Raw genomic sequence first — 27,032 nt, forward strand, 5'->3', positions numbered from 1 at the left:
AATTTGACGTAGTAGGAGAGGCAATTTGACGTAGGAGGAGAGGCAATTTGACGTAGGAGGCGAGGCAATTTGAGGTAGGAGGAGAGGCAATTTGACGTAGGAGGAGAGGCAATTTGACGTAGGAGGAGAGGCAATTTGACGTAGGCGGAGAGGCAATTTGACGTAGGAGGAGAGGCAATTTGACGTAGGAGGAGAGGCAATTTGACGTAGGAGGAGAGGCAATTTGACGTAGGAGGAGAGGCAATTTGACGTAGCAGGAGAGGTAATTTGACGTAGCAGCAGAGACAATTTGACGTAGCAGGAGAGGTAATTTGACGTAGCAGGAGAGGTAATTTGACGTAGCAGGAGAGGCAATTTGACGTAGCAAGAGAGGCAATTTGACGTAGTAGGAGAGGCAATTTGACGTAGTAGGAGGCAATTTGACGTAGTAGGAGAGGTAATTTGACGTAGCTGGAGAGGCAATTTGACGTAGTAGGAGAGGCAATTTGACGTAGCAGGAGAGGGAATTTGACGTAGCAGGAGAGGCAATTTGACGTAGCAGGAGAGGCAATTTGACCTTGTAGGAGAGGCAATTTCACGTAGCAGGAGAGGTAATTTGACGTAGCAGGAGAGGTAATTTGACGTAGCAGGAGAGGTAATTTGACGTAGCAGGAGAGGTAATTTGACGTAGCAGGAGAGGTAATTTGACGTAACAGGAGAGGTAATTTGACGTAGCAGGAGAGGTAATTTGACGTAGCTGGAGAGGTAATTTGACGTAGCTGGAGAGGTAATTTGACGTAGCAGGAGAGGTAATTTGACGTAGCAGGAGAGGCAATTTGACGTAGCAAGAGAGGCAATTTGACGTAGTAGGAGAGGCAATTTGACGTAGTAGGAGAGGTAATTTGACGTAGCTGGAGAGGCAATTTGACGTAGTAGGAGAGGCAATTTGACGAAGCAGGAGGTAATTTGACGTAGTAGGAGAGGTAATTTGACGTAGACTATAGAAAACATTTTGTATCCTTTCTATCTTATTGTATAATATTTACATACAATGCCGTCACAAAACGCTTTGCGTACATTAAGGACAAATACAACAAGCATACCATGTTGTATAATGTAATATTACAACAAGCGTCCATTACAACACTTGCTAGGTTTCTTCTCTCTTATAAAAGGTGGTTAAGAGGTGCAGAATTGCAGGAAAATGAAACTTCCCTTAAATAATTATACATTCATTTATTAATCGGAATTTAATACTGTATTACATAGAAGAAATGCACTTCTCAGAAACATTCAGAAGACCTCCCTTTGGGACAGTTATTAAGGAGCCTCTCTCCTTTTTTTAAATTGAATAAATATAAACTATGACGTTATCTTGTAATAGAATCATATGAGGATCTGCATTGCCACATACTTAAAAATCTATGTATATTTTTCACAAACTCACAATTTTGGAAAATAATTCTTAAATAGTACTAGTAAAGCATGAAAAGTACGATCGCCTATGAGATACTGGTTTAATAAATAAAATTTTGCAAATCAACAACAAATAATATAATCTTCATAAACTCAAGTGTTTATACTGCCGCTGCCACATAATTTGTCAACAACATTTTCCATCACAATAAAGGAAACCGGAAAGTAATGTATTAAAACGATTTGAATATTGAATTTCAATTTGGTGACCATTTAGAAAGGCGTTTTGACACATATCCAACATAGTGAATACTCAATTTTTGAATTAAACACAGCATAAGAGAGAAAAATACTACCAATATAAATACAGACATCTTAATTCATTCAGTCGAAGTGGAACATGTATAAAATATTTATCAATAAGAAATAATCAGTCTTGTTTAGAGAAAACGTTTAGTCAAAGCACGCCAAGTGTCTGCGCGCTTCGATTATGTTATCACAATACAGTATGTCAGATATGCTGTCATCCCTTCTCTGGACGTATCTAGAATATAAATCGCCTGCTACGCTACTTAGTGTTATTATCACAGTTGTTTAGTAGAGGTGGGTGCAGTACTTTGTACACAATACAGGAGCTACCTGCGATACGCGACCATTCGACTCGACACACTCTTGTCGACCTATTCGCACGCAACTAGCCCGACCCTACCAGCAGACAGCACACTACTTCGTTTACTTCACACTATCTGGATACCAAATAGCTAACTACCAACGAAATCCAGGACAGGCTAGCTTCAGAAAATCATCTTTGAGATGAAATTATGCACATATACACATCTTTCATTGGCAGTCTTTCTTATTTAAAATGTACACAAATAAAGTAATCTCGCAGTCAAGTCATTGCAATGCGAGACAACACGTTGTTCACCCCTTACCCCGTTACGAACCCCGTAAATTACTACATCGTATCTTCTGATGTGCCTCAAATGCGGGTTTCTTAAATAGGTAGATAATAACTTTTACGTCCCTTTGAACTGGTTCAATTTCGTCACCTAACGGTAAACTGAAAACTAAATTGAATAACAATAAATTATTAAATCTTACACCTATCATATTATTATATTATCTGTGAACGTATTGCGAGTCACAAACATTCTTGAAATTCGTTCAAATAGTCAAAAAATATATTTTTGTCTAGTAAAACACATTCCAACTCGGGAAGTGTTCTTATTATGTATTAACAATTGACCAACGCAACGACAGGTTATAGTAATGAAATATCACAGATTTTTCCAAATCTTTGGACTGCAACGGGCTTCTAATACACAATAATTGCCTCAGTATTTGTACCTATTGACTTTATCATAAGCCCTTAGAACCCGTTTACGTACAAAGAAACAGTAAATAACTAGACAAATTATCTGAAATCACATATAAAAATAATCGAAAAACAAATACGAAGAAGTCGCTTATTTTGCTAAGAAACGAAAGTAACCGTTGTTCGATTATCTATCTCGCTCAAAATACTAATCTTCCTATGGTAAATGCATGTTTATTTACATACTTTCTACATTTCTGAGATGGTAAAAACGGTTGATACAGCGTTTCAAGCCAAGCTGTCGTCTAGAGGCATCCGACGCAATATATTATCCCTAGGCATAACATATTTAATATTCAAGTATGTATATCAAGATCTAATATTCAATAAAAAAATAACCTTCAAATCAGTGACTTGAAATGTCATTGACATCACTTCACATAAGAAAAATATTCACAATTTTATCTGGCAATACAGATTGTTATTACGAGGTACGAAGCATTATTTCAACGCGTTTATAAGTATTTTTCTAATACTAAGTTTTCCACTTGTCCACTGGATAAGATCAATCATTAACAATAAAATAATTTATATAAAATATTCAGATAACTTTACTCTCCCTAAATTTCACTCATCTTCTAATGTTTCGTGCATTTCGTACATCATACAGACATTTTAAAGAAAAACGAAAGGCACCCGGGATTACACAAGAGGGTACCCACACCAACTACTCTAACAAATATAATGATTAAACTCTAAAGGTGGAACCGCGAAAGTAGCGTTTAAGTTGCCACCATACATTTAATGATGAATTGCGCTCTGTTGGCCTTATCCATATGTTACCATGATAATATGTTATTACAGATTTGCATCTGCTTCTGCAGAAGTTATAATAAGCTCATCTTTGTATTTATATCACACAATGGACTTTGTAATATTCATTATTTTGGAATTTAGGAAACTCATGAATGTGGCCAACAAAATGTAATCCCTATACCGTAAAACTAACACACATATATTATATTCGTTAACGTTAATTCAAATGGATCTGAAAGAGAATTCACAAAACATTTTAATATTACAAAAAGTGCACGACAAGGTTTTCCTCAAAAATACTAACATAATCATAAATCCTTGTCAACTTTAAAATACACCTTTTTACTTTATAGTGTAATATTGTCCGTTTCTACTACAATTTGTAAACTTCCACATTCAGATCTAAAAAAAGTATCCTAATCAAAATAATAAAATCGAAAGTGGTCACTAAAAACGACACTCATCTCAACACCCCGATTCACAAGAAGTTATGGATATCAAAATTCAAAAGCACTAAAAGTACAATGTTAACACTGCAAGTTCTATTTAATATGAGATTTATGCAAAATAGTTGAAAGATTCGAGGTGTTGAGCAGGAATAAGCACTTGTCATAATATCGATTTGAAGGTCGGGGACAAGTACTGTATAAGAGGGTTTAATGGAGCGTCGTGGTTAACCTACTGCTGGACCGGCGCCGCGTAGAGCAGCGGGCCAGGGGGCAGGTGCGGGTACGGCACGCCGCCGCCCACCGCCGCCTGGTAGCCGCATGGCCCACCGCCGCCTACTCCGCCGCCGTAGAACTTTCCGCCTACACAAATTATAACATTTACTGTCTGCAAAATGTGACGACATCAATGCCAGAAACATGTCTCGCATTGCTTTTCGTGCTTTGGGCTATTAGAGATTTCACCAATCAATAGTCAACAAGATTAAACAATAATCATGGCCAAAGACGAAGAGTAAGTAAAATGAAAATTTGAAATCACAGACTACAATGTTTTGTCTATTTAGTGAGTATGTGTGTGAAAGGAAATGTTTGAAGAGCTGAAGGTGAAGTTGCGCAAGAGACGTGATGTAACTGGCTTACTTATAATGTCTTGCAATAAAGAGATGAAAATGAATAAGAATTTATTAACTTACCTAGCATGTCCTGATGATGAGGGTGCATTTGTGGGAAGTGTGGTGGTGTAGCAAAGTGAGGAGGAGGAGATCCGAAGGATGATCCAGATCCAGACTTGTTGCCATTAGTGTTGTTGTTACGATACTGTTGCCCGCCGTTGCGAGAGTCTAAAAAAAGATATTTGTTTAGGCAAATGGATTCTTAAATGGACATAATTGTAACAATACAAAAAAATACTAAGAAAATAATAACCTGTATACGTACTATTGTAGGTGCGCTGGCCATACGCATTCTGATTATTATAACCATTTTGGTATCCGCTGCTATAGCCACCTTGGTAGGTTCCCATAGACTCAAATACATTAGGACTTGGGAAGGGCACTGTTTTCTGATAATTATTCTGTCTATAGCCTTGGTTGCCTTGGTTTTGGTTATTGAAACGTGGCGCCTGTGGGTTAGCATTGCGGTTTTGGTATGTATTTTGGTTGTCTTCCTGGTTGGAGACATTATTGGCCATCTTATTGTTCCATTGGTTGCTTTGTTGACGAGGTGAGCTGGAGCCACTGTTGTTTTCTTTGCGTTGCTGCCAACGGTTACGTCCTAGAATAAGATACAAGTAACATTATAATTTTTACTATAATTGCAACAAATATTATTTGGTAGGTGTTAAATTTACCAGAATTGTTGTTGTTATTTCTGGCCATGTCACCCAGCTTTGCAGGCGGATTTTGACCAGTTTCGCGTAGTACGGCGACGAGTCCACGAGCCTGTCGTGAGTCGCCACTTGTGAAGTATGTGTATGCTGTTCCAGATTGTTGGCAACGTCCAGTGCGACCTGTGTGTTAAATAAAAATATATATATCTATGGTATTACCAACCAACCCAAATAACAGAAGTAGGTTAATTCAATTTTGAAAATTGGTACTCTTGCCGGCTTTATAACTTACCAATCCTGTGAATGTAATCTTCGGAAGAATTAGGGTAATCGTAGTTGACGACAAATTTGACATCTTCGACATCAAGGCCGCGGGCGGCAACGTCAGTTGCGATCAAAATGGTAGTGGCACCATTCCTGAACTCTGTAAGTACAGCGTCACGTTCCGGTTGTGACTTATCACCGTGGATCGCGAGTGCTTTGTGCCCGTTGCGACGAACAGCGCGTGCAATGTCGTCAACCTGAAAAAGTTAAAGTTGATATTATATAAACTCCTGTGGCTCAGTCTCCAACAAACCATAGTTAAACATTGACATTTGAAATTTTAGATTTTTAAAAAGGACTATGGACGTTTTTAGATAATAATACTCATTTACTTCATCACAATGTATTGATAAATTAACAATTGACTTATATTTACCTTCTTTTTGGTTTCAACGAAGACAATGACTTTATTGTCTCGTTCAGATGCAATTTCTTTAAGTAGATTGGTAAGCTTGGCCTCCTTTTCATGTTCTTCACAGATTTCAACTATTTGTTTGATATTGTTATTGGCAGATAGATTCAAAGAACCAATATTAACTTTTACATAATCATTCAAAAAATCTTCAGCAAGAGCTTGGATTTCCTTAGGCCAGGTGGCAGACCACATTAAAACTTGACGATCTGGACGAATTTGTTCAATAATCTTTCGGATTTGAGGTTCAAAACCCATGTCTAACATTCTGTCAGCTTCATCCAGGACCAAATATGTGCAACGGCGTAGGTTGGTGGTTCCTCTTTCCAAGAAATCAATTAGCCTTCCAGGAGTAGCAATTACAATCTCTACTCCTCTTTCCAAGTCCCTAGCTTGGGGTCCTTTGGGTGAACCACCAAACAAACAGGTGTTCCTGATACAACCGTGAGCACTGTAAGCCTGAGCTACTGATTGAATCTGTTGAGCCAGCTCTCGCGTGGGAGCAAGAATAAGCGCAATAGGGCCATCGCCTCTCTGGATACGTTGCTGATGAACAATATGAACAGCAGCTGGAAGCATGTAGGCAAGGGTTTTACCAGACCCAGTCGAAGCAATGCCAACCATGTCACGGCCAGAAAGTGCAATCGGCCATCCTTGGGCTTGGATACCAGTAGGCTCTACCCAGCCCTGTTCCTTGATGGTATTCATAACATGATCTGGGAAGTTGCCTTCATCGAACACCTGATTGGGTCTGGGCACATTGTTGCCACTAACAGTGATCTCCTTAGCAGCACGGAACATTTCAACCTCATCATCAGTGCGTGCATCAACATTAGCATGAGGCTTGTAAAAATCTTTCTGTATTGGCTCCAAATTAGCCAAGTCCCACATTGGTTTTACCAAGCTATCTCCAGGGTGTTTTGCCTTCATGCTCTGTGTCTTACGCCCATTAAAATCTAAGGGTTTTTGGCCAGGATTTGAGTTGAAAGGTTTCTTAGGTGCAAAATTTTGTTGGCAGTTGGGTCCATTCTGATTATTGTAGGGCTTAGGTCCAAAATTGCTTTTGTTGTAACCTTGTTGTTTAGGTCCTCCAAAATCATTCTTTCCATTGTAAAATTGCATATTCCCATTTGCTGATTTGTCATCATAATCATTTCGTTTCTGATTTGGATTGTTGTAATTGTTCCTGGGCTTGTACTCTTTAGGCCCACCAAAATCCTGTCCATTCTCATTTTTTTGATTGTTGTAATCATTTCTCACTCCGTTAAAGTCATTTCTGGGGCGAAAGTTATTTTTGTTTCCAAAGTTGTTGTTTCTGGGACCAAAAGTTTTTGGCCCACCAAAATCAGGGATTCCATTGAAGAATGGAATTTTACCGAATTGTTCATTCCGGTCTGGGCGAGGCCTGAAACTGAAGATTGATTAGCATCATGGCGAATTCTCCCCATATCAGACAGGACATTTTACTTGGCTAATAAAATTAAATTGAATAAACCTACGCGGATGAAGTACTATAATTCTTAAATGACCTACTTTTCATGATCATTTTCAATGTTTTTATTATTAAAATTCTAACAGAGATCAATGAAGACACTGTTCCCAATGTCAAATCATTTATTTATAGTAAGACAGTGGGTATGACTTTCATCAGTTCTAGTTTTCTTTGTCAGGTGGGCATTGCAATTGTTTGAAATGAAGTAAGGTAGTATTTTCTTATATCTCATGATACAAAGTCTGAATAGCATAATCCAATCACTCCAATCAGAAAGAAATAAGACAAAGTACAACTGAAAGGTCATTTTCTAAATCTCAAATAACATTCACTAGACTCCATTTTTATAATGTATGTAAGTAGGTACGTAGGTAGGTATACAATAGGGAAAGTTGGCTATTTGGCATTCAACAAAAAAGCTATCCCATGATTACTAACAACTTACTGCTTAAAGCTTTTATCGAATAATGGTTTAAGTCTACGTTGTGTATGACATACAGAAGTTAATACGATTTATGAAAATAATCGCAACCATTATCAGCTGAGCATGAGGGATTTCACAAAATGGCCGCTGTAAGCGACGAGACAGGGCACTAAGAACATTGGCCGTCTAGTATTTGACGAAGGCAAAGGAAAAATCAATAATAAATATAAACGTACATAGGATGCTGGTTGTGAAATCCGTTGTACTGCATTTTGCTGCTTTTGATAACGGATTGATGATACCTTACGTGGTGGTGCTAAACGCTTGAGTAGGCAGGAATCTGTAACAAAAGGGAAAACAAAGCACAATTTTAGCACTAAGACATATTTAAAGTTTAATTGTACGTATGAAAACCCGCTTTATAGAATAATAATGTACATACCTCTCAAAATTGAGAGAATTTGAAAATATTTGGTTGTTTCATTCACTAACACCTCTCACAGACCCGGCGAACGAACAACTCGATAATGGCCGCCGGAAAGGGAAACGCCTCCTATTTCAGTTTAAGTTGCCATAGTAAAAATTGCAGTATTGATCGAGCAAGCCTTGCCAAAATGTTGCCAAATTGTAAGAAAATTCTTGATTTCTTTTACTTTTTGGGGGCGAAATGTTTGATATTTTATAAATATTATGGTTTTAATTCCTATGTAATGAACTGATTATAAATAAACGTAAAGTTAACGAATTAAAAAATCCTAAAACATCCTATCTTGCAAGAGTTTTTTTAGTATAGCAACATTAATAAGGTATTGTCAACTATTTTGATTTGACATTTCAGGAACAAAATAAACGACCGAATTTGGTCTGTACAAAGCTCAGAACAATAACTAAAGCATAGAAGGAAGGCTAAAATAGCAACAGAACTCTATAATTCTGCTCTACTTTATCTTACGGAACCGGCGTAATGTTAGACAAAGACGCATATACAAAAATTGTTTCGTAATTTCGTAGGTTGTCACAAGTTTTTCATTGCCTAGTGTTGGGTTTCACTTTACTAATATGTCGATAAAATTAAATTTACTTACAATTAATGTCGATAATTTTTTTTTTACAAGATTTCTTTTTGTAGGATGCAATTATCTTCTTCTTGATGAAAGGAGACTCTGTCTCTGATAGGTAAGTATCTAACCATTTTTGGATTATATTGTCTGGTTTATATTAGTTTGGAGCTGCAGCTCACATTCAGGAAGGAAAGAAAATAGCCAACTGTTATCGTTTCATCGGTAAGTATTTTGTAATATTCGAATTTATTTATGATGTCATCCGCCGTGCACTGGTGTCGATCGACGTGCCGTGCAAATTGGAACCGCCGGGTCTAAGCCGCACAGACGGTAAGAGGCCCGATGGGCTCACGCCATAGACATAGAAAAGAGTATGGACTGGAAATACCTACAGAAAAAACGTGCCACTCTGTAAACATAAAATGGCGGTCTTTACTAGGGCTACAAGCTGTTTCAATACTAGGATTACCATACTCGTACCTACTAGATATAGCATTATACTTAAAAAAAATACGGCATACAAGTATTCATAAGAGAACAGAAAGGGAAAGTAAAAGGTAGGTAGGTGGTGTACTGTATCTTTCGTGTAAAACTTGTAAGTATTGTATATTGTGTGCAATAAAGTATATTTGTATTTGTAAAGGAAGGTTTAGTCAAGATTTATCTAAGTCGCTTACACAAATCTATAACATTCATTACATTCTTTATTGGGCGCAGTTCGTATCAACCTGGAGTGTTGGAGTAGGAGTAAATAAGAACAGGAGGTAAAATGAAATATAAATTAGATCGTAAATCTGTTCATTAGCAAGTATTTATTATACACGTTATTAATTATGTACATTATATTTACAATAAATACAAATTTATTAATTTCTAAACAGTGTCAATTTGTTTAGAAACTGTCTTTGTGACACCCTGTCACATTGATTTTTTTTTTTCATTAAGTCGTTTGATCTTGAGGCGTGACTTGTTCAGCTTTTCTTTTAAATTTTTCATCTCGTCTTCTTGAACTGACTGAAATAAAGTTTAATAATAATGTTAAAATAGTGTATGTACAAAATAATCTATAAAAATAAAAGTAAAATATATCTGATTTAAGTGCATTGTGCAGCTGGTTGAATTATACGCTCTATATATGTATATCATGATAAAAATATAAAAAGAAAATTATTTGATATACCTTTTCATGTAAATCCAGTCGACACTTTTGGATTTAATATCTGAAATCAAAGATAATAATCATTTACTTATATAAAACGTGTACAACTCATAATTGTTTAGACATAAAACAACTACAGACTTAGTATATACTAAGTTTATTAAGTACATAATAATATGTAGTTGAATGATATGTACAAATATCTTATCTATCTAGCCAGCAGTGAGATGATGCAGGCTAGGCTGAAATTTAAATATAAATTTAAACACCATTTCATCTGTCTGATCTATAATGTTCAATGTAGGAATAGCATCGTCTCGAAGACGCCTCCACTTTGAATTAGGAATACACATAAATGAATCCGCAGTAAAATGTTTCGAGCAAATACGGCTGTACTTATTTGGAATCCAATTTCGTCTATTAATGCGAATTATCCATTCTTTCTCTTTGTTATCGTCTACAGGAAATCTAAAAATTAAAAGTATCGATAATTTTAGTACATCACTATGGACAATCAACATAACCTCAAATCAATTCCGTATTCATCGATGAAACGTATAATATAATGGATATCTCAAATATTTTATGCTACAAATCTATTCAGCAAAACATATTACTTTCCTAAAATTGTTCAGCAGTTCACATTTCACTAGAAAATTACAAAAAACTTACCGATGAAACGACAGAAGTTGTTGGCTATTTTCTTTTCTTCCTGAATGTGAGCTGCAGCCCCATACCACACAAGACATAATGTCACAGAGTCGAGACACTCAATTATTTGATATAAATAAAAGTTTCTTTCCATTTATTTGGAAAAATATTGTTAAATTATCACTTAAAACAATCTGAACACAAGACACTCGTAAACAAAGTTCACGCGACCGTGTCAAATAGTTCGGTAAATATAAGTAAAATCTTCTTATGTATGTTACTATGTATTTGGCCGAATTAAAATGAGTCCAATAGGTCCAAATGACATTTCATGTTGTGACAACCTCGGAAAAAATGAAGCAAAGAGCGAATCATTTGTCCTTTTCTCACTCATAGTTTGTGTCGTAAGCTAGAAGAGAGCCGGTTTATAGTTTCTGAATTCTTATTTTAGCCTTCCTTCTATGCTTTAGTTATTGTTCTGAGGTACAAAGACCTTGTATAGAATAGACGGAGCATATTTAAGACGAAAGAAAAACATAGGTTTTGTTTTTCGCACTCATGTGAGCCGTCATAAGTTAAAAAGAGATAAATATACTATCGTCGTAAACGCCTTTTGTACTTGCGTAGCGGGTTTGTTATAGAAACGTACTTATTTGTATATATTTTGTGTCACGACCACTAGGGATGTTCTATGTCTTTATCGATATTATTTTAGGCCAAGATCTAAAACTTTGTGCATACAAATTGAGTGATTAAATGCAGAAACAAGGCCCTTGTATCCATATCGGAGTGGATAACAAGTATTTTAATCAAAACGATACCTATTCGTTCCCAAATAGATAGATACCTATGAAGAACCGTACGGTGTGCTCACAGATTCAAAATAACTTCGACCTTCTAGTATATAATAAAAGCAAATACTTCTTTATAAGATTTTTATTCAATATAGTTAGAATACAATGACCACGAAGCACTTAACAATTCCGATTTTTGGTGGTAAAAAAATTTTTCCTCATGTTCACTTTCTTTAGAAGTGTACAGTGTCGGCTCTGGTCGTTATAACTTTAACTGCAAGAATGGCACATATTAACGTGGAGCACACAAATACACAAGAATTACATGTTTACACATTGCACATAGAAGGAATAATCACAGGTACTTACAAAAATAGTTATTCATACTAATTATTTTGTGCAATAGAGAATATTTGTATTGTATTGAATTATTTTTTCCATGCTAATGTAGAATACAAAAACGAAATAGCTGCAAATTCATCTACAAACTTATAACTAAACTTAAACTCACCTTATGTGAGATATGTGAGTGAATATTGTTGGTACTGCATCTCTATGTAATATTTTTGTTTGGTATCCTGCTCGATAGAAAGCAAGATACATCGAAATGTAATTAGCACAGGCTTAAATAAGGAGAAGGCGTCCTTCAGAAGAGAGAATCATCTCGTTTCATGGTCTGAATCCAATTGTTTCTTAATTTCTGGTTTCGTAAATTAGGATATTTAGAAAATCTGGAAAATACAATATATTTATGTAATCTTCATACAAATCGGAAACAGGTCGAAAAATAAATTAAACGAGAATAGAATAACACATGTAGATGATACATTAAAACATAATATTATGTTATCGACATCAAAGGACAACACTACTTATAATACTTTGGGTACATGATCTGTCAAAGCTGATTAACGTAAACTGTGAAATCAATTATTTGTACAAATGGGACGGCTTTGCTGAAAATATGCATCTGCATCGTGTTTAGGGCTCAATAAACTTTACAAAAACCAGACCAGGTAATGTATTTCTTGCACACAAACATGTATTATGTGGTCGATAACTTACCCATGGTGAGACATTGTTTGATCGTTCTCCATTATAACACCCATTCTACTCTCACAACCAATAGCTACGCAAGCCATGGTTCATAATGAATAACTATTTCACAGATTGTTTATATAAAAAGTTAAAATAACGTCCCAAAACACCAAAAAACTAACGGCAGGTTTGGTATCCAGCTGACTACCACAACATCTCAAAACGGTAAACACTGACGTTCTAGACAGCGGTGTTTGTCTATGTTTGTTTCTTTTTTCCACAGAGATTGTTGCCATAGGGAAGAAAGAGAGCTGTGATAGTTTGATCGTCACTCTAAAATATTATCCGTCTATTCTATACAAGGTCTTTGGGTCTGTACTTACTCTCTTTTTCGTTTATTGCATTTTTGGGTAATGAGAGACAAAGAAGGCAATGAGCTATAACACCAACTAAACTTAGTGCTATTTCAAAAAGATAGAAACAGAAAGAAGTTCAGAAATCGTCAGAATTTGGGTTTTGTGTGATTTATATTCAATTCGGTCCTATCTTTTTATTTTGGGAATTCATTTTATCTAATTAACAAAATGATATGATAATTAATAACCATGTTCGTAATGAAAACACTCTGAAAACGTATACTGTCGTAATTAGGGAATTTGTATCCTGAACTAGGTTAGTGAATACATTCAGTTTTTCAGGATTATATTCATGTTGTTACAAGTACTCCACAATTTATATAAAATATGCCTTCATAGAATTAATAAAACTATAGGATTGTATTCTAGTTCTAGGAAACAATAATCCTGTAAAAGAAACTTATAACAACATAACACATAAGATGCTCACTACTCTACCTTATTCCCAATTTGTTGGGCTAGTCAAAAGTATGCCCATAGCAAGGTGAACTAAGTATACCTACCAAGCTTTCTGGAACTTTACAATATTTATTATGACTCAGTCAGTATCTTATTGTTGACATTCATCATGTTTCTACAAGAAAACTTGCAATTCTGTCAGCATAATTAGTATATTATTATGCTAATGTATATTTTTTTTTAATTTTAGGATAATCAAAGATGGACGAGCCACACATTATTAGTTTTGGAGATGCAGCAACTGATAATTTATACCCAGCTCTTTTCCAATGTTTTGCTATCATTATATGTGGGTAAGTTGTACTTCAATCTCTCTGCACTTTCACTTCAGTTTTGACAAATATGCATTCAATACTAAATGTATTAAATCTTGGTATTATTTTAGGTATATCGCTGGTCGAATGAATGTTGTGTCACCATCGGAATCAAAAGGGATAGCCACATTTGTTGGTACATTTGCTCTACCATCTCTTATATTCCTCTCATTAGCTCGGTTGGATTTCAGCACTGTTAATTGGACTTTTCTCCTTGCTATCTTGCTTGCCAAAGGAATAGTGTTCTTTTCTGTCATAGCAGTAACACTGCTTGTATCTAAACCTTTAAACTTAGCAAGGGCAGGAATATTTGCTATATTTTGCACTCAAAGCAATGATTTTGCATTAGGGTATCCAATAAGTAAGTATGGGTCTCTTTTTAAACAGCATTTGGATGTTAACCATGGCATGTGAGTATTAATTTTGCTATTTAATTTCAGTCAATGCAATATATGAAAAGACCCATCCAGAATATGCACTGTATTTATACCTGATGGCGCCAATATCTTTGGCTATATTAAACCCAATTGCATTTGTATTGATGGAAGTAAATAAACAAAAGGAGTCTTGCCAAGCCATTTCCAATGAGGAAGAAAGAATGAAGAATTTTTCCAAAGCCAAATTGTTGAGACAAATATTAAAAGGAATTATTTACAATCCAGTGTTAGCTATGACTGTTTTGGGAATAATTGGAAATGTTATATTTAAACATAATATTTCTATTTATATTGAAGGTCTTTTGGAGGTGAGTTTATACCTATAATTATTATGTGATCCATCAAACCCATAAGAGAGAAGATCTGACTGATGGACTTATTCACTACTGTACAAGTTAGCCCTTGTGGCACGGTACTCGCGCCGCGAATTATACCCATCGAAGGCTTCGACCGACCGGCGCAGTTACCGTTGTGCGTGGAATGGAATAAAAAAGTATGACTTATTAGCTGTAACAAATACCAATGTTGCACACTGTTAGCAACAAATTCTGTCGAAAGTAGTGACTGTTTCTTCACTTACCATTAAACTTATACCCCATGCTCCAGTTTAAAGCCAGATACTCAAAATATATTTATTTCCTGCTCAGGTGTTTGGCAATGCTTTCTCGGCGTCCGCATTGTTCTTACTTGGACTACGAATGGTGGGGCAAATACACAGATTAAGAGGCCCTGCCCTGTTGTTACCATGTGTATTGATCATGGTCAAATTGTAAGTATTGCTATTATAGTATATACCTATTCTTTTATAAACATACATAATCTCCTTATTGGGTTTCGCTGAACTACAAGTAGGTACAACTTGTAGCCAATTTTGAAATTGGTTAATAAATAACATAATAGGCACTTTTAATGATTTACACTTTTATATTATTATAATATAAGTGGCAATAGGCGCGAGTCGCGACCCCCTATTACCTATACATATAGGACTTAAATATAGTAGAAGATGAGTAGGTGTATAAACTATTCACCTCTGCCAACCCTTTTAGGAACACAAGCGTGATACTATTGTATGTTGTGTTGGTATGTAATTAATTGGTTTTCACGAAATATTACATCATAGGAGGGTGAATTAATAATAATCAGGCTACCTATTAATTTGGTGCTTCACTAAAGAGTCCTGTACCTCTTTTGGTGTAGGGACACCAAAAGCAAATAGGTAGGTAAGGTAATAATACATCATCATCATCATCAGCCCATTAACTGTCCTGGTCCTGGAACACAGGGTTATACCTAGATCAGGCACCAGATTCTCACATAATGGCCCCGATTCCTGCAGACACCGCCTAATTTTATTTTAAGTTATATCCGTCATTTTCATATCCGTCGAAAAGGAAAGGGACGGATGATTCACAGCTCTTAATTTTAGGAAGAATGAGTAAATTAATGTGTCGGGTTATTGACTGACGTAAAATTTTTAGACGGTTGGTTTAGATTTGTGCTTAAAATTGACGTGTGTTCCATAAATTTTATGCTTGTCGATTACCCGTCCCTTTCCTTTTCGGCGGATAAGAAAATGACAGATATAACTTAAAATAAAATTAGATGGTATTTACAGGAATTAGCACCAATGTATTGTTATATTACAATGGCATTACTTTTTGTGAGAGTAAATAAAGATTTTATTATTTTATTATTATTTATTATTATTAACGTCCCCACTGCTGGGGCACGGGCCTTCCCTATGGATGGATACGAGTAGGGAGAATGGGCCTTAAACCATCACGCGGGCCCAGTGCGGATTGATGGTTATTAATGATTGCTAATGCAGCCGGGACCAACGGTTTAACTTAACGTTCCTTTCGAAGCACGGAGGAGCTCGAGCTGAAAACCTTTTTTTGTGGTCACCCATCCTATGACCGGCCTTTGCGAAAGTTGTTTAACTTCAACAATCGCAGACCGAGCGCGTTTACCGCTGCGCCACCGAGCTCCTCAAGGTAATAAATATGACTTTAATAATGATAATGTTTTTCCAGGATTGTATTACCAGTGGTGATGAGAGAATTCGTCAGCTCGCTAAAAGCGGGCTACAATGAAAGTGAAACCACGTCCCTGTCAACTTACGCATTCCTGTACGGAACCATACCGACGGCACCCGCCGTATTCGTTTTCTCGAACTTATACCAGCTAGAAATTGACTTGGTCAGTACATACATAGCATAGATACATAAACTCTTGCCATTTTTGAAGTAAGCAGGCTATGGTATTCCATTAAGTTCGATTCTGACGTCAATTGTTTCATACACAGACATAAACCGGTTCTGAGGAGATCGTATTAAATATTTAGATAGGTTTGGTTAGAATAGGGAATATTTCCATCTAGTCAAATCAGTTACGATTTACCAAACGCCAAAATACGAAATGACTGTGGAATTTGTATGAAAAAGCAACCTGTGACGTCATAGATAAACGTGATAAAATGTCGCACTTATTATTATATTTTTCTTTAAATTAAATTAAATACAATAAAGAAAACGTCTTTTTTCACCTTTCGATCTGCGTATATTTAGTAATCAGAATTTCATAATTTATCTTTGACCTAGGAAACTACCCAATTGTACTAATATTGAATATTTATCGCATTATTACGCAAAATATAAACTTCTGTGTTTGATACGTGATTTCCTTAATTACAAATCAATCGAAGAGATCGCTTTTAGTAATAAGGCCCCCTTTGCCACATTTTAGTGGTTTTCTAAAAAAATTATGAGCAATAAAGTAGTATCGATCTAGTAATACTTACAGAAATGTCGTTAACCCGACATTTTGAATTACACAAAGTTACGACCATGGGATTCAATAGTATTTTTCCCTCGACGATCAGAGACTTTCATCAAGCCATCTTTTGTGGAGATTTAACAAGAACACGGCATCCGTCTTACTAATATTTGCCTATCGCACAGTGTGCCTCCACAGCAAAATACCTATCAAGTTAATATCTTTTTCAGATGGCCTCTTCCATGGTAATATGCACGTTCCTATCTGCTCCTATGATGTACTTGTCCGCGCAAGTCATCTCTATAAACAAGGACTATGAAGACCAGCTGAAGAAATTTGGCTTCGAACTGTCCATAGTGGCATTGGTTGCTGGCCTCTGGGTCCTAACTGTATTCATCGTCACCAAGAAGTACAAACGCATGCCGCATAGACTGACGCTCTGCCTGCTAACTTCTCAGGTATCTATAGAACTGTTCTTCCATCGGTGTGTAAACTCACGCCCAAATTATGTGAGCATAAGTAACCAGATTTCAACCTGCAGACACATTTGACACGAAGTCTGGAGATGGATATGATTAACCTTTTTGTGATAAGTGATCTGATGAGCCAGTTATATCATTATCAGATTAAATGTTATTACATCCACTTTACATCCAGAATAAACAAACAGTTCTTATTAAAATTATGGATGGTGAAGTGTATGTGATAAGTGATAAGTGGTATGGTCACGAGCATTAATATGTATACACTTTGGTACCATATCACATTAACTTTTTTGACAAATTGAACTGTAAGTCTCACTAAATGTCCAATATGTTAGTGCGACAGAGTCCTAAAGTGGGTACATTATATTGTTCATGACTGTACACAGGTACACTCCAAAAGGCGAGGTTGATGTAGACCCCCTTAATGATTTCGGTACCCCTAGAGGTGCTCTACCTCTGGACTTAACATTATAGTTTGGCATTAGGTACAGCCACTATCAAAGATAACTTTCAGGTACTTTGGCCAGCCCAGTTAGTTCCGCCCACATGCAAAAAGATGGCCCCACTGTTCAATAATGCAGTCCTGAAACACACACAGTTTACACAGCGACACGCATATAAACAACATCCAACATGACTCAAGTGGATCGTCGATCCCTAGTCACACTACCAACTTGTGGCTAGCGGGGTACTAACAGACAGAGTATACTCTGTTCGGTACCCCGAAAACCCCGAAAGATTATTATCAAATTCTAGTCCATTAAATGACGGACTGATGACGCATCCGAAGTGGCCATAGTACTATTTTATATGGTAGCTTGCGTACTACATAATATCTCTTAGTAATTTTCGACAGTCCGTCATTCTCTAGGTCGGATCGGACGTAGTGCGAAAACGCTTTCATGATGGAATAAACCGTATGATCAGCCCATTGCCCATATGACGATCAATTTAACATACAATAACAGCCTATATATGTACTATGTCCCACTGCTGGGCACATGCCTCCCCTCAATCAACCGGAGGGGGTACGGAGCATACTCCACCACGCTGCTCCAATGCGGGTTATTGGATGTGTTTTTACAGCTAATAGCCGGGATCAACGGCTTAACGTGCCCTACGAAGCACGGAATCATCTTACTTTTTCGGACAATCAGGATCATCACGCCTGAAAAGTCCTTACCAAACAAAGGACAGTCTCACAAAGTGATTTCGACAATGTCCCCATCGGGAATCGAGCGCGGACCTCCAGATCGTGAGCCTAACGCTCTAACCACTAGACCACGGAGGCTGTTAACGACGACGACGATCAATTTAGTCAATACTATTTTCCAGATACTATTAGCCGCGAGCGTGATCTGGGGCGGACCCTTGACGAAGTACACCCCGTCTTGGCATGTGATGCTTCAACAGTCTCTGCGAACGTTCAGTATGTACTCTTGCCTGCTGTGGACTTCCATGCTTTCTGTGGGAATACTAATGCTAGAGGTAAGTCTTAATATGTATGCTAATTATGAAATTCTGATTACTAAATGAAGACAGATCTGAAGGTGACAAAAAACAGTTTTCTTTTTCTATTAAACTTATTTATGAATTTTAATAGAGAAAAATGTAAAAAAAAGTACGAGATTTTGTCACGTTTTCTATGACGTCACAGGTTGCTTTTTCATACAAATTCCATAGTACTTTCGTGTTTTGACGTTTAGTAATAAGTAACTGATTTGACTAGTTGAAAAGTACCATATTAGAAAATGCTAATATAGAAATAAAATACTGTCTAATATGATCAATAAATCAATCTCATTTTATTTTTCCTCTTATTTTCGATTTTTATTTAAGATTTAAGTAGGAATGAGTATAAGATTTTACAACTTTTATTGATGACGTCACAGGACAGTATTTCCATACAAACTTTCGTTTTGCCGTTTCGCCGTTTCATAAAAAGTATCTTATTTGACTAGTTTGTCAAGTAGCCTATTATAATAGTTGTGATATTTTATTTTATAGAGTCGCGGTCCATGTTTCGTGGTGACGCTGTGGCCGGTGCTGGGGTTCGTGGCGTGGGGCGCGCCTGTAGTGATGGTCGTCATCCTGATGGTGACGCAGGCGGGCGCTGGAGAACTGAACAGCAACGCCGTGGACGCAATACGATTGTGCCTGCTTGTGTTCTGTCTTACAGGTATGTGTGTTCTATTCGAATCCATGATCGCCCTGTTTGGGGAACGCGTGACTTCATCACATCGTATTATCCGGCTCGGGGCCTTAAACCACTGAATTCGACGTACACAACACACACACACATAAGCTCGCGACTATCCCAATTGTGATAGTCAGAGGTACATCAATCGCAAGATGTAATATTCTTCTGCACGATTGCGTTTTTTATTTATTACGCACTAAACTTTTTATTACTTAACTTTGTATATATTAATGATTAATAACTTAGGTAGATAAAAAATCTTCCGGATTAATCAACAAACAGTTTTCGTGAATGAATTGTCATTCAAAAATGTTCATTTATTCATTCATTTATTTATTAATTGTCATTCATTTATTTTTTAATAAGCTATATTTTGTCATTCCAATATGGTGCCACGGCAACAGTACGGACGGAAGGACAGGACAGGGACTTGTTTTGGTAATAAATAATGCTGATGAAATGTTTTTCAGTGACGACAGGCTGCCTAATAGTGTACATCCGGTTCCGCCGGCGCAGTGCGCAGTTCGCGACACTATCTGCCGAAGTCTCGGGTTCTAGTCCACCCGAGGAAACCACCAGCCTAGTGGATAACGCAGAGCCTGTGTCCAACACACAGTCCATCTCCCAGAACGGTAATTATTATTTATATCAATAATTAATTTGTAAACAATATACGGCCTTCGTAGTCTAGTGTCTTTGGGCTCACGATCCAGAGGTCCTGGGTTCGATATCCAGGCGTGCTCCGCCTAATAAAAAAGACTGACACTACCCTTAGTTTGGCATTGCAGACTAACCTATCATCTGATTATCTGAAAAATAAGTCGGCGCGTCACAACGATCGTTAAGTAGATAGTCGTTACATGCATGAGCCATGTTAGGGACCTTTCATCACATCACAAATTTAAGAGCCACGCTCTTATCGGTGTAGCATTCTCCATGCTTCTTTTCTAGGGAAAAATAGGGCAGTGGTTTCCCTCTTGCCTTCCGCCCCGCAGTACTCTGTCTGACGCGATTACGATGGCGCCCAGAGTAGACTATTTCAAAGCCCGGCCTTTAACGGCGCGATAATAATCTTGACACCAGAGGAGTCAGATCAGTGATGTTGATGATCAACCTCATCAACCCACACGAAAAGAAGAATTATTTATTATAAAAGGAAGTCTGTCATGTATAATATTGTGTTCGGGCTAACCTCCAATACCATAGAATGGTTTGCGGTTTTTACTGTTGTTGTGATCTGTATTTCTCTAAGAATAGGATCGGCTAAAAATTTTACCTAGGTGAAGCCGAGAAGAGTCGCTAGTACCAACGAACAAAGAAATGTAATTAAAGAAACGTCCAATAAGAAAGCGCGTTTTCTACCAGTGTTGCTAGCTATATTGTGTGTCTGTTTGTATATACAGGTTGTTAGTCGTATCGAATAAGGGGATGATTCAGCTCATGATTTAGAGTTAATATCAAGTGGATTTTTTTAACGCAAAAGTATGAATTTTGCGACGGAAAATTGTACTTGATATTGGCTCAGAATCATGGCTGAATCATCCCGCTAAGTTTTCGTTACAATGGTGCTAATTCCTGTAGACACCATCTAATTTTATTTTAAGTTAGACATAAAAAGGGACGAGTAATCGACAGGCATAAAATTTATGGAACACATGTCAATTTTAGACACAAATCTAAAACAACCCGATAAAAAAATTACATTGGCCGATAACCCGAAAGAATTAAGTTCACAACACATGTCAAACGGTTTGCATACCAATGAGATACCTATTTGATTCGTCCGGGTTATGTTCGTGACATGTATAACTTAAAATAAAATTAGATGGTGTCTGCAGGAATCGGGGCCAGGGTCACTAATAGATTGTATTTGTCACCCACTCATAGCATAAACTGCCTATATACGTCCCACTGCTGGGCACAGGCCTCCTCTCAATCAACCGGAGGGGGTTAGGGATTGCACTCATAGCGAAAGAAGATATTTAGTATAATGTTTGGAAGTATAATAAGGTTTTATAATGTTCATCTTTTAATATATTCTTATTTTATTGCTTTAGGGGTAGACGTAGAAGACCTTTTTTTTTTTTTTTTTTTTTTTTTTTTTTTTTTTTTGACGTGACTTATTGTAGATTTGCCGCAGATGGCATTAACTACTTGGCCGGACAAATGGGGAGCGCTGAAGGCTCTCACCCGGTACAACGTTTAAGACAACAGGCCTGAGGGTGCCCAGTTGGGCGCGAACCTCGGCTCAGGGCGTCGTCTGAGAGGAAAAATATTTGAAAGAATTAATCGACCCTAGTGGGTCGATAGCGATAAGCGCTGAATGAGGGAAATCGTCGACCACGCCGGCGGGGTCGGTATCGGGGTCCTGAAGTGTTTGGTGTCGCGAGCTGATTGGCTGCCTCTATGGCTAGGGTAATCGGGTCGTCGGGATCGTATATTACGTCCTTCGGACGCCGATACTTTTCAGTACCGTCCCTAAGCGGGATGTAATCGGAAGCCGCAACTACCAGGGGATTCGGGTGGTGCGGAGCAGAATCGAAAAAACGTTTGGAAGCTAATTTGAGCCATTGGGCAATGGTTGGCAGACCTAGGTCAATGTGCAGATTTTCATTGCGAAGGAACCACGGAGCTCCCGTGGCTTTCCGCATGAAACGATTTTGTATTACCTGTAGACGGTGGATTTGAGAGGGACTCGCATGAGCGAAAACTACCCCTGCATAGGTCATGATCGGACGGATGCAAGTCGTGTAGATTTTCACCTTATTCCTAAGGGACAATTTACTTCGCTTGTTAAGGAGACAATGAAGACGGCCCATTACAAACGCGGCGCGATCGCGCACACGTTTGATATGGGCCTTGAAAGTAAGACGTCTATCTAAGACTACGCCGAGATATTTGACTTGCTCCTCCCAAGGGATCGGCTTGCCAAACATCTTAATGATTTTAAGTTGACGGCGTGACCGTGGCGTGTTATAATAGCCCTTTGAAAAGTACACCGCTGCACTTTTCTCCGGGTTTACCTCGATTCTCCATTTGCGAAACCACTTGCCCAAGGCATTGGCCGCGCGTTGGAGGATTCCGGTCATCATAACTCGACCACGGCACGAAGAATAGATGGCTGTATCATCCGCAAATAAAGCTAATTCGGTATTAGGGGATTTGGGAATGTCACTAGTATACAATGAAAATAGTAAAGGGGAGAGAACGGAGCCTTGTGGGACTCCGGCATGTATAGGGTGCGGTGACGAGAGCGTCCCTTCCACGCGGTAGCGAAAGGTTCGATTTGAGAGGAAGTCTCGTATGATGTGCACGAGACGGTCTGGCACTCCCAGTGAATAAAGCTTGTAGATCAAGCCGTTGTGCCAGACTTTGTCGAACGCTTTCGCCACATCGAAGAAGAGCGCTCCCGTAGCGACAGGTTTTTTTTTTAAGTTTAATCTACTAGAGATATGTTCAACAATACGGTGCACTTGTTGAACGCAGGAGTGTTTGGTTCTAAAACCAAACTGCTCTGGTGGAATAAGACTATTGGATTCGGCGTAGTCCCGTAATCTAGCAAATATGAGCCGCTCATAAACCTTCCCCATGGAATTGAGGAGACTTATGGGGCGGTAACTCGAAGGTTCGTTTTTAGGTTTCCCAGGCTTTGGTATACCAATTACAATTGCTTCTTTCCACTGCTGTGGAAAGACGCAGTTGCTCAAGGCGACGTTGAATATTGCCGTTAGTAAGCAGATGAGGGGAGCACCGAAGTTTTTAAGGACACGATTCGTGATACCGTCTGAGCCAGGGGCTTTTCGGGTATGAAATCTTTTGATAATACCTAGGACCTCTTCCTCAGTTACCTGTGGAAGAGGAGGATCGGTGGGAGGTACAGAAGCCCTACGCTGAACTTCAGAGTTCACCGTCGAGAGGTGCCTACGATCGATAGGGAGAGTGCTGGGCGAGCATTGGGCTTCGAGACTGTCGGCAAGGCATTCGGCTTTTTCGTCATCGTCGAAAGCGGGGGGTTGGTTAGGCCTATTGAGAGGAGGAGTAGGAACAACCGTATCCTTTTGAAGAGACCTAGACAGCTGCCAGATGGCCTGGTGGTGGGGACGTAGAAGACCAAGGTAACTAGAATTTTACTGATTTTTGTTTTTTGAGCACTTGTGTCGATTCGGGCAACCACCAACTTAATTGACAGGACTAAAACTAGCTGCATCTTTTTCTTGCACTTATTATAAGTGAGGATAGCAACAATTTATGAGCTGCGAAACTATAGGTTAAGTTTGTGTCCGCCCGAATAGGCACTACTGTGTTGTGATTTTAATGTGTTTTGTTGTTTATTGGTGGCTGAAGTGAGCCGAAGAATATTTTCTGCTTCTTTGTAATGTCTGCTTGGTTTTGACAACGCAGTAACCTCGTTTATATCTCGTGTTTGCTTATAACAGATGTTAGGTGGAGGTAATATAGAATAGTATATTTGAATATGAACATTCTGTAGAAGTTTGCTGCCGAGTTTTATGTGATTCTAATTTTCCTCCATGTCTTAGGTAACTAATTATTTGCTACCCGAAGTCTGCGTAACAAGTCCTTTCGTCAAATAAAGTAAAAGATATATTCTACTTAAACTGACGCTACAATATCTACCAATAAATATGTTACTACACAGAGGCGATACTGGAGCTTTGCGATCCGGAAAGCGGAAATGTGTGAAAATAAGGCGTAGTGAATTTTCACTGAACGAGTGCACATAAGTCAAGCATTACAAAATTCTCGTCTTGAAAATACACCCGGTATAGCCACTACTCTATGTGCTTTTAAATAATAATTATCTTCTAAAAATATAAAAGGAGAAACTGACTGACTGACATATCAACGCACAGCCTAAACGGCTAGACGTAGGCACTTGAAATTTGGAAGGGACGTAGCATAGGTACCGTAGAGGTGCACTAAGAAAGGAATTCCCGGAATTCCCATAGGAACGGGAATTAGCGGGAAAATCCTTTTGTATGAAAAATCTAAACCGCTTAAGTTAGACGCTTGAAATTTGGCATGCAGGTACTATTGTAAACTTTAAGCTTAGCTGCAACAGGATATTGCAAAATTCCCACGGGAACGGGAGTTAGCGGGAAAAAACATTTGTATGAAAAAATCTGAACTGCATAAGTTAGATGCTTGAAATTTGACATGCACTCCCCCACACACAAAGATCTCTCTTTTATAACATGCCACGCGGACGAAGTCGCGGGCAAAAGCTAGTTGCATATATAGAACAGTAAATTCCCACCCCGCACCCATTCGTATCGGGCGCCGAGCTAGACTTACCCCACCCCCTCTGGGTCTTACTTTAGCCTAAATGGCCATAAGCCGATAAAAAATTGGAGCACGCGGGGGTATGTACCATATTTTATGCAATAAACGAATATTCTATTCTACTAAAAGCTATATTGTTACAGGTTGTTATGGGACAATAACAGCCACACCGTCGCCGAATAGGACTATTAATGCGTGCTGCTCCGACGACCCTAACTGTAACAATGGGCTCAACGGCAACGGAAACGACATTGAAGACATTGCTAACGATATGCGGTAAGTTGGCTAAAGGTCCCATATATGGTACGATCCGTCGCTACAGACCGATCGAAACGACGAATCGATAGTGTATAGATAGTGTGTGATAGTGTATCAAGGTCGTTAACAATTTACTTCATCGAAGACGATATCGGAAATCGCAACAAAAACCCATGCAATCTTGAATATCGTAACGATCAATCGACAGTCCCAGCTCATTAATTATGCCAATCTTCTGGATGGAACCTTTATTCCTATAAAATAATTTATATGCGTATACTGGTTTCGCTTTAATAGCCATTTCTTAACTCACATTTTTCTAGGCTTTCTTTTTTTGTTTTGTAGCCGAATCAAAGTTACCTTATTTTCCATTTTATTAGGCACGTATTGAATTATTAGAAAACGTGTTTATACTTCAGTTTCAAATAAATAAATGATCGATCGTTACGACCAATCGTTTCGTGTATGAGCGTCATTTGCGGTGCGATCAATCGTCACGATTTTCATCAGATCGATCGTACAGACGAATCGTACCGTATATGGGCCCCTTAAGGTATGACGGCGCGCTCAGATCGGTTACTCACAGACTGGACAAGTCGGATAGGTCAGTCTTTATTCGTGGACCATTCCTCTATAACCGTTTACCATAGAAAGTACGACTTGCGCCGTCTCCTGCAACCTTTAAAATGTAATTATTGATAAGTTAATGGTGTTAGTAATTATGTAACAATATTCCCTTTGGTATATTGATGTTTTTGCCTATTTTCACTTTTTATCTTCTTGTATTTGACTTGTAACGACATGTTATTAACAAAGTTCTGTATTCTGATTCCGTTAATCATAAAATACGTACATAAATAGCCTTTATACGTTCCACTGCTGGGCAAAGGCCTCACTCTAATCAACCGGAAGGGGTATGGAGAATACTCCACCACGCTGCTCCAGTGCGGGTTGGTGGAGGCATTTGAGTAGTCCGGTACCAAGGGCTTAACACCTGCTGCAGCTACATCAGATATGACGTCTGAAAAGATGGAATATACTTTCCCTGCATGAGAGACTAAAAAAATAAATATAGAGATCAAATTCCGGTAAAACATAGCCTTGAGGATATCAGTTACGAGACTGCACCTCTAAATAAATAAAAATAACCACAAACCATCTGATAAAGACTTTCAAGTCGATGGCAGATCGCAATGCAGTGAAAATAAAATGTTCCCAACAGAGACTGCGCATGTCCAGCATCGCAGAAGCACCGCTGCGCAGAGACAGAGTCGTGCCGCTACTTGACTGAGCTGGAGCAAGCGGCCGGCCACCTGGGGCTGTTGCCACCTGAACAAACTAGGGGTCGCGGCACGCAACTGCTGAAACACACCGTACTCATAATCGTCTACAGTCTTAGCATGTTTATTGTAAGTAGTTTTTTCTTTTTTTAATTCAAAGCTTGCTGCTGTCGAATACCCCTTCGTTAAAGGTACGACGTAGGGGCGGACGAAGCGAAAAGACCTGTTGAACACCTGGGGGGTTAAAAAAGTCACGTCAAAGCAATTCACCTAAACAAGCTTAGCCCTTAGTTTTATATGTGCAAATGTCAAATTGCAATATTGCTTTTTTAGGTGAATTGCTTCGATGTGGCCTTTTTAACCCCCCTTTTCTAATTGGAAGTTTAATTTTACCGGTCCCCTGACCGCGATCATCGTTTGTAAGTAGTGGAGGCACAAACTGAC

At 38.2% G+C, this 27,032-nt stretch overlaps 2 protein-coding genes and 1 long non-coding RNA gene across 6 annotated transcripts in view; 1 reads left to right on the forward strand and 2 right to left on the reverse strand.

Annotated features, from left to right (window-relative positions):
• The window catches only part of LOC126372335 (integral membrane protein GPR155), a 56,576-nt gene that overhangs the window by 24,421 nt on the left and 5,123 nt on the right, over window positions 1-27,032 (forward strand). The window contains exons 1-12 of one of the 2 annotated variants that reach the window (XM_050018033.1): window positions 13,034-13,332; window positions 13,726-13,828; window positions 13,921-14,210; window positions 14,290-14,594; window positions 14,934-15,055; window positions 16,323-16,488; window positions 17,295-17,522; window positions 18,885-19,037; window positions 19,557-19,728; window positions 20,220-20,381; window positions 25,194-25,326; window positions 26,531-26,717. In XM_050018033.1, coding sequence (XP_049873990.1) covers window positions 13,737-13,828; window positions 13,921-14,210; window positions 14,290-14,594; window positions 14,934-15,055; window positions 16,323-16,488; window positions 17,295-17,522; window positions 18,885-19,037; window positions 19,557-19,728; window positions 20,220-20,381; window positions 25,194-25,326; window positions 26,531-26,717 — 2,010 coding nt within the window. In that variant the 5' untranslated portion in view covers window positions 13,034-13,332; window positions 13,726-13,736. Of the gene's footprint in view, window positions 1-13,033; window positions 13,333-13,725; window positions 13,829-13,920; window positions 14,211-14,289; window positions 14,595-14,933; window positions 15,056-16,322; window positions 16,489-17,294; window positions 17,523-18,884; window positions 19,038-19,556; window positions 19,729-20,219; window positions 20,382-25,193; window positions 25,327-26,530; window positions 26,718-27,032 lie in introns of those variants that run through there. The other variant, XM_050018034.1, reaches the window with a different exon arrangement.
• On the reverse strand, window positions 1,196-8,525 carry LOC126372336 (uncharacterized). 3 transcript variants are annotated; one of them, XM_050018036.1, is made up of 8 exons: window positions 8,400-8,525; window positions 8,194-8,297; window positions 6,006-7,446; window positions 5,598-5,826; window positions 5,327-5,485; window positions 4,903-5,250; window positions 4,671-4,817; window positions 1,196-4,338 (listed from the first exon to the last, which is right to left on the reverse strand). In XM_050018036.1, exons 2-8 carry the CDS (start codon window positions 8,226-8,228, stop codon window positions 4,208-4,210), a joined length of 2,490 nt encoding a protein of 829 aa, XP_049873993.1. In that variant the 5' UTR covers window positions 8,229-8,297; window positions 8,400-8,525; the 3' UTR covers window positions 1,196-4,207. The 3 variants fall into 3 exon arrangements, with proteins under 3 accessions (XP_049873993.1, XP_049873994.1, XP_049873992.1); XM_050018037.1 differs by having other exon boundaries at window positions 4,915-5,250; window positions 6,006-7,452; XM_050018035.1 differs by having other exon boundaries at window positions 6,006-7,452.
• On the reverse strand, window positions 9,828-11,306 carry LOC126372367 (uncharacterized). The gene is made up of 3 exons (XR_007567156.1): window positions 10,850-11,306; window positions 10,199-10,238; window positions 9,828-10,032 (listed from the first exon to the last, which is right to left on the reverse strand). It is a non-coding gene; the product is annotated as an uncharacterized LOC126372367 (long non-coding RNA).

Source organism: Pectinophora gossypiella, chromosome 14 (genome assembly GCF_024362695.1).
Source record: "Pectinophora gossypiella chromosome 14, ilPecGoss1.1, whole genome shotgun sequence".
Lineage (NCBI taxonomy): Eukaryota > Metazoa > Arthropoda > Insecta > Lepidoptera > Gelechiidae > Pectinophora > Pectinophora gossypiella.

Excerpts from the sequence above, each read along its gene's own strand:
- LOC126372336 (XM_050018035.1), bottom strand. The coding sequence starts at position 8,228 with ATGCAGTACAACGGATTTCACAACCAGCATCCTAT. Across the intron at positions 5,486-5,597 it reads AGATTACATTCACAGGATTG|GTCGCACTGGACGTTGCCAA; the intron begins GTAAGTTATAAA and ends TTTAACACACAG. Across the intron at positions 4,339-4,670 it reads TCATCATCAGGACATGCTAG|GCGGAAAGTTCTACGGCGGC; the intron begins GTAAGTTAATAA and ends TAATTTGTGTAG.